The sequence below is a fragment of the Setaria italica genome, chromosome VIII (genome assembly GCF_000263155.2).
Source record: "Setaria italica strain Yugu1 chromosome VIII, Setaria_italica_v2.0, whole genome shotgun sequence".
Classification (NCBI taxonomy): Eukaryota; Viridiplantae; Streptophyta; class Magnoliopsida; order Poales; family Poaceae; genus Setaria; species Setaria italica.
The window spans coordinates 26,647,414-26,654,270 of record NC_028457.1 but is presented as its reverse complement, the minus strand read 5'-3'; the positions used below and the strand labels follow the sequence as shown (position 1 = coordinate 26,654,270).

At 43.4% G+C, this 6,857-nt stretch overlaps 1 protein-coding gene across 1 annotated transcript; it reads left to right on the top strand.

The window, feature by feature from the left end:
* The first annotated feature begins 285 nt into the window (after nt 1-285).
* On the top strand, nt 286-3,788 carry LOC101786285. The gene is made up of 5 exons (XM_004979317.3): nt 286-931; nt 1,366-1,472; nt 1,937-2,785; nt 2,915-3,067; nt 3,201-3,788. Exons 1-5 carry the CDS (start codon nt 868-870, stop codon nt 3,573-3,575), a joined length of 1,548 nt encoding a protein of 515 aa, XP_004979374.1. The 5' UTR covers nt 286-867; the 3' UTR covers nt 3,576-3,788.
* Nucleotides 3,789-6,857: the final 3,069 nt, after the last annotated feature.

Genomic DNA, 6,857 nt, shown 5'->3' with positions numbered 1-6,857 from the left:
GAAAAGCTAGAAGCTCAGAAAAACTGAGTTTATATGGAAAGTTGGAAGCTCAGTTTTCTCAGCTTTTCGTAGCTTTTTGAGTCTAGAAAGCTATATTACCTTTCTAAAATTAAAAAGCTAAGCCAACAGTATCTTTAAAAGTTCAAAAAGCTGCAGCTAAGGCAGGAGCCTTGAAGGTTGGATCGACTTCTGACTTCTCCATGCCGAGCCAGCTCGTTAACTTTACGCCGAGCCGAGCCGGCTCGACTTCCAGCCGAGTCGGCTACTCGTCGCCTTCCCAAATCCCAACCCGATCCGATCCCCTCCCTGTCCGTCGCATTTCATCTCCCTCCCGCCGCCGCGAAATCCGTCGCCGCAAACGCAACTCCGCACTCCCAACCGCGGGTGGAGCCTAGATCCTTTGCCGCTCGTGCTCCGTGGCCTCCCTGCACTCCCAACCGCCGCCGGTGCTCTGCCGTCGCCATATCTGAGAGAGACGGCCGGACGAGGCCCTCCTCCGCGACATCTCGACGTCGAGAGGTCGATTCGGTGGCGGCCGCTGGTCCGCGGCTTCCAGCCAGGGCGGCGGTTTCCAGGGAAGGCTCATATTTTTTTTAATTTACTCGGTTCGATTGCTCTAGTGCCTAAATCGAACCTTTACTTGTTTATTATCCCCTCGGTTCGTTTTGCATCCACATTGGAGCTGCCGTTCTGGCACCGGACTCGGTAACCGAGCACCACAAAGATTCACCCAGCTCCACATATCCCTGCTACCGTGGCGTACCGATTCTCACGGCAGAAACCTGACCCGTGATTGCTGCACGAGCGGCAGAGGGGGCGAGGGGCCATAGGGTGCAGAGACTTGGCTTGGTTGTTGGGGCGACGGACATGGGGATACTGGAGCAGATGAAGGCTCTGTCCGCCGAGGGGCAGCCTCAAGTCCAGATAACTCGTAAGCATCCTGGTGTCTGTTTGCTCGCGTTACTTATCTGCATGATTAGTGAGTGCTGTCATATGAGATATCAATTATTATTTACAATTTTTCTACATCTGTTTCTGGGATAGAAGTAGCCACGGGACTGGTCGAATTAAGTAGATTCATGTGGCCTGGCTAGGTTTCGAACAAAGATCCCTCTACGCTGATGATTTTGTGCAGAGACATATGTTTGAGGTGATTGTGCGCATAAAGATATAATTTTTAGGTAACTTTGCGTATAAAGGATGTTCTTAACCCAACTCTTGGAACCTAGGTTCTGTCTGCTCAACTGTTCTCGAGCAGAAGTTTAAGCATCATCTAAGCCAAGTGCTGCGCATGTGCAATTGTGTTCGTGTTTGCTGTTTTCCTTGCCATTGTCCCTTCTGTCTCATGACATTCCTGATTTGCAGGTGATGGATCAAATTGTTCGGCATCTCAAATAATGGTATCGCCTAGTCTAGAAGGAGATATTTCGCATTGCGTCGAAACAATGGGATCACAGGTCCAGCTTCCAGAGGTATGAGATAATATCGTGTAAGTTATTAGGATGAATCAGTTTTTTCTCAGAGCACTATATAGCAAGTGATAGAACTAACCACCCCCACTGTCATTACTGCTAGCTTGGTGGTGGCATTTTGGATATAAGAACTTTGTAGTGCATCTGACATTCACACTATGAGGTCCAGGGTTGTACAATGGTCCATGGTTGATGTTTTTGAATTGTTGTTACCTTGCCTTATCATCTTATGATGGTTGTTGCTTGTGATTTTTTTTTATGTTATACCTGCTGAAAATGAGGATACCCCCAGGATAGCACAATTCAATACTGTATTTTTTAAAACAGAACACATTTAGCTAATTTGATCGTAATTTGTCCATACTGCTCACTTCAGACAAGCATTATTACCACAACCATCTTGAGATTTTCGTTATTTTTCTCATGCTTTTTTTTTGAAAAATTTCCCATGCTTATTTTCACAGGACATTCTTCATCAAATACACGCCCTCATGCCATTGCGAGATGCTGCTCAGGCCGCCTGCGTGTCTCGTGGTTTTCTGCGTTCTTGGAGATGCTTTCCAAATCTCATTATTTCTGTTGGTTCTCTAGGGATTAATGAAAACACATCTAATGATGATGAAATAAAAAGGGATTTCATATGTAGAGTTGACCACATTATGCAGAATCACTCTAGCATGGGAGTGAAGAGGTTTGTAATGGAAACCTACCCTTGTTCGAATCTCCAACCTAGTTATGTTGACCGCTGGCTTCAATGTGCCATTACACCTGGGATCAAAGAAATCTATCTATCAGTGTTTAGTTGTGGGATAAAGTACAACTTCCCAGGATTACTTTTATTTAGTAGGGAGATAAGAAGCTCCATCCAGACTTTTGTGCTTGGGGATTGTTCTTTTCACTGTGCAGCCCAAGTTGGTTATATGAGTAGCCTGACAAATTTGGAATTGCATTCAGTACACATTACTGGAGAGGAACTATATGGTTTTCTATCCAATTCTTGTGCTGTGGAGCAACTAAGGCTTACCAACTGCAATGATATAATTTGCTTGAAGATACCTTGTCTGCTGCAGAAGCTTGATATCCTGCATTTGGTGGGTTGCAGTAAGCTGGAAATGATTGACAGCAATGCCCCTAACCTCTCCACTTTCTTCTTTGCTGGGCGCCCAATACATATCTTGCTTGGCGAAGCATTGCAAGTGAGAAAAATAAGTTTTTTCCGTGACTTTTCACCTGATGCGCTATATTATGCTAGTACCAAATTTCCATTCATCGCGCCAAATCTCCAAACTCTTGTGCTATCAACAAGTGATGAGGTCAGTTTTATCCATCCCAATAAGTTCATTGTTCTGGAAATGAAACTGATGGTAGAATAATAGTTTTATGTTTACAATACTCAATTACTCAGTCCACAATTAATCTTCGGGGGACATTTATTTCTTCAGACAGTCAATACACCAAAGGTGTTTGGCAAATTCATCCAGCTCAAGTACTTGGAGATAGTGGTCTCTACATTAAAGTTTTCCCAAGACTATGATCTCTGCTCTCTTATTTCTTTTCTTGATGCTTCTCCTGCCTTGGAGTCTCTTATTGTACGGGTATGACATCACTCTGACAAGTTACCATCTTAAAAACTTCATATTTAGGGTGAAAATCAGTATATTCAGTATAATTGAAACTTTATGATTATTATTGAATATACACTCTGACATATCATGTATACCTATGCAGATTGCGCAGCCGACAATAAGGCGAGATTCAGTTATTGAAGACTCAAATGGCTACTCACGTCCACAGTGCCTTCAAGAACAGTGCCATGACAACCTCAAGAATGTGATGATAACCGGCTTTTGCTCTGCGAAGAGCATGATTGAGCTCACGATCTGTATTATCGAGAAAACAAAGGCACTGGCGTGCCTTACACTAGACACTACCCGTGGGTACGATAGGAGGCTTGTCAAGTTTGATAAGTGCCTGCAGCTGGGTAAGGAGGCACTTGTGGAGGCTAAAAGGGCCCGCGTTGCCATTCAGAGATACATCGAGGGGAGAGTGCCCCCAGCTGTGAACCTGAAAGTCATCGAGCCATGTAGCAAGTGTATATGGTGACAAATGTTAGGTGTTTTTCCTTTTCTTAAGCTATGATTCACATAGCTTTGCTACTCTCCCTCGTTTAGCTAGTGCTAATCTCCGTAATTCTGCCAGAAAGTATGGTTGTCAAATCTTTTTTTTTAATTTAGCATGTTGGAGAAGTTTTCCAAATAACCAAGTTCAGGGGGGAAATCTGCAATATTTCAATATTTTGAGGGTCCGATAAATCTATCTCATGTGTTAGAGTTGTGGTATATCGTCTTTTTTTTGTAACTTATGCAATAATTACGATGTGTGATGGATTAGGGATAGTTTCTAGTGAAATCCTGGCGTGCCAAAAAAAATTAGCAGTGATTGTAGTTGCCATTTTTATCATGGCTGGAAGTTTACTACTCGGATGGGGTGGTATTACCGTTATGTTTCAGTGTTTCACCCGACTCTCTCCACCGAAATCGCTACCGAGTACCGGACACCTCCGTCGCTGCCCACCTCCTCCGTCATCCTCTTCCTCTCCTAGATTCCTATTTCGGATTTGTTCAATTAATCCCCTTCCCATGAGGATCGGAGGGGATTGAGGGGGATTTTGACTTGATTTAATCCCTCCGAATCCCTTTCAACCCTCTCCAATCCCCTTCAAATCGAAAGGTCTTCTTATTTATTCGATTACGTGCCACTAGACAAAACTGATTCGCAAGCGATGGGTCGGCTTGTTCCATCACTGGAATAGATGTTTCACCTCGTCAAGTGTATTGAAGGGACCATGGCACCCTAAGGGCTCGTTTGGCAGCTCAGGCCAGAGCTACCTGGGCAGCACAACCCTCTCCGATAAATTAACGGAGCTGGGCACCCCCACCCCGTTTGGAGCTAGGACCTCCCACCCAAATCTTTTGTAAAAAGAATAGTCCACAATTCACAAATACTAAAAAAATCCAGAAAAATAGCAATGATAAATAAGGTCCGTAACATGTCTAAAAGATCAACAAGCAGTATCAATCACCAAGTATTAAGGCACTGCAAGTTAAATAAATTCAGCATAGCACATCCAAGTCGCAGGCACCGCTGATTAAGGCACCAGATAATTATTGATCCATCAATTATTCTGTAGAAAATTTAGGTATATAGTTAAAATCTTGCATATAACATATGATCAGATAATTCAAAGATATGTATAGCTCGTAATATATGAATGCCAACTGAATAGGAATGGGGTCTACATAATGAGCAAAACCTTTGTACATAATATAAAAAATCAAATGATCAAATATATACATATGCACATAGATATTCACATGAATACTCTTTTTGCTATTATTACTGGAAAGCCTGACCATTACATGCCACCATCTTAGAAGTTACAGTATAGTGGATGGTGTAATGCTAGTATTGACAAGGTTAAAATTACTGTCAAGATATGTTGCATATATCTATCAAGATATATTACAGACAAGAGATGTGACAAGATATGTATTGCATAGACAAATGGCATGTATCCTACTGAAATGATAATTGATAAAAGAATACTTACAGGAACCATAACTGGAATAGCTCGTTATCCTCTTCTTCCTTTAGCATGAATCTCCTAACTTCATCCTCCCAAGATTCCATTATCTCCTAACTCCTATAATATGCATATTCAAGGACAATAAAAATTGGACATGCATCAGAGTTTACTTAATACCGAGACATAAATGTACATGCACCAAATTTTTTTATTTTATTCCCAAGCACACCAGCAAGAGCAGGCAGCAATAGATGCAGCAGACAAGACAGTAGAGAGTCTAGTGGGTGAGGAAACAGCAATGTCACCTTCCTGATGACCAGCAAATGCTGAAGCAACTGAAATCCTCCCGTCCTTGGACTCCACAACTACAATAGAGGGGAAGATCATATATTGATTGTAAATGCAAGATTGAGATGTCAACTAGAATACACGAATTGATATAACATCAGGTTCGTTAAACAAAAAAATTCAAGCACCACTGACAACGACTAATACGAGCACTGACTAAAACAAATGTGCATATAGCCGTTCTTGTTCTCAATGCCTGTGTGCATTAGCTATGCAGATATGCGCAACAGCTATGCAGCACCGTTTTGATTGCAGCACACTAATTATTCAGAATTAGTCACAGTTTTGAATGGCTGTGTGCAACAGCTATGCAGCTATGGACAGTACAGGCGCTGAGGCGCATACTTGCATACTTGCATACTAGCATCCTCATACCAGTAGTGTAGGATACTATAAAATCCCTCAAAAGTAAACTTGTTAAAAGTTGTAATTTTGAAGCTTTGTATTCTCTCCGGGATCACTTGTACTGAAAAGCTTAGTCAGCCATGAGTCGGAGAGATTTAGCAAGCACTTGTCTGAACTTGTTGTGCTAGATGATGTGAGACATATATTCAGTGCATCTTGATATACAAGATTTTATACTATGTTCAAATGTTTAGACTACACACAATGTTCAGACTACACACACCAAACATGTAGATGCATATATGACATAATTTGGCCAAGCTACCTGTACCTATCTGCTTGCTCGTGTTTAGGAGGAACCCAGGACAAGTAAACAACACTAGTTCTGAACAGTGCTGAGTGCACATTGTAATGGGGACAACACTAGTTGAAGAAACCAGAAATCTACAGTTCCCTGGGAGCTGGACCTACATAAGCATGACTCAAATTTTTGAGCGAGAGAATTGGTAATCTTGGCACATAATTGATCCCAGGACTGCAGGAAAGCAATAATCACATTTGGTAGTTCTTGGAAAGAATTGTTTGACAGGGCTGGGTCGCTAGGAAGAACAGGCAGCAAGGACGTTCACAGGGGTGAGCAACGAGAGATGTGAACCGGGGAGACGGAGGGAGGATGAGTGGGAGACGGGGCGCAGTCGCGGCGGTCGCTAGAGTCCGGGGAGAGAGACAGATGAAAGGGACTAATGTTAAAACGTTACATAAAATAGCACCCGGTTAGAATTTGGCATCAATAATGTTAATTTGGACTAAAATGTCCTTGGTCAGCACACGCACCAGTCATCAGAACAAACGCTAGCTTCTCCAATCTTTCCTTGGTCCAGACACCCAGCGGGCATGTCCCAGCCTCCCATGCTCCTAGCACGCGAGGAGCACATGCATGTAGAGCGCAAGAACCAGCATGGTGGCATACGCATGGCGAGCGCGGCCACCAGCAACACACAGCGCATCCCTGGACAAACGCGCGCAACAGCAGCACAGGTGTGCCCCGCCACGACCATCTCGTGGCGGCCATGCGGCGGCTGGGCTGCAGAGGGGCGGGCTGAGCT

Excerpts from the sequence above, each read along its gene's own strand:
- LOC101786285 (XM_004979317.3), top strand. The coding sequence starts at position 868 with ATGGGGATACTGGAGCAGATGAAGGCTCTGTCCGCCGAGGGGCAGCCT. Across the intron at positions 2,786-2,914 it reads TGCTATCAACAAGTGATGAG|ACAGTCAATACACCAAAGGT; the intron begins GTCAGTTTTATC and ends TTATTTCTTCAG. Across the intron at positions 3,068-3,200 it reads TGGAGTCTCTTATTGTACGG|ATTGCGCAGCCGACAATAAG; the intron begins GTATGACATCAC and ends ATACCTATGCAG.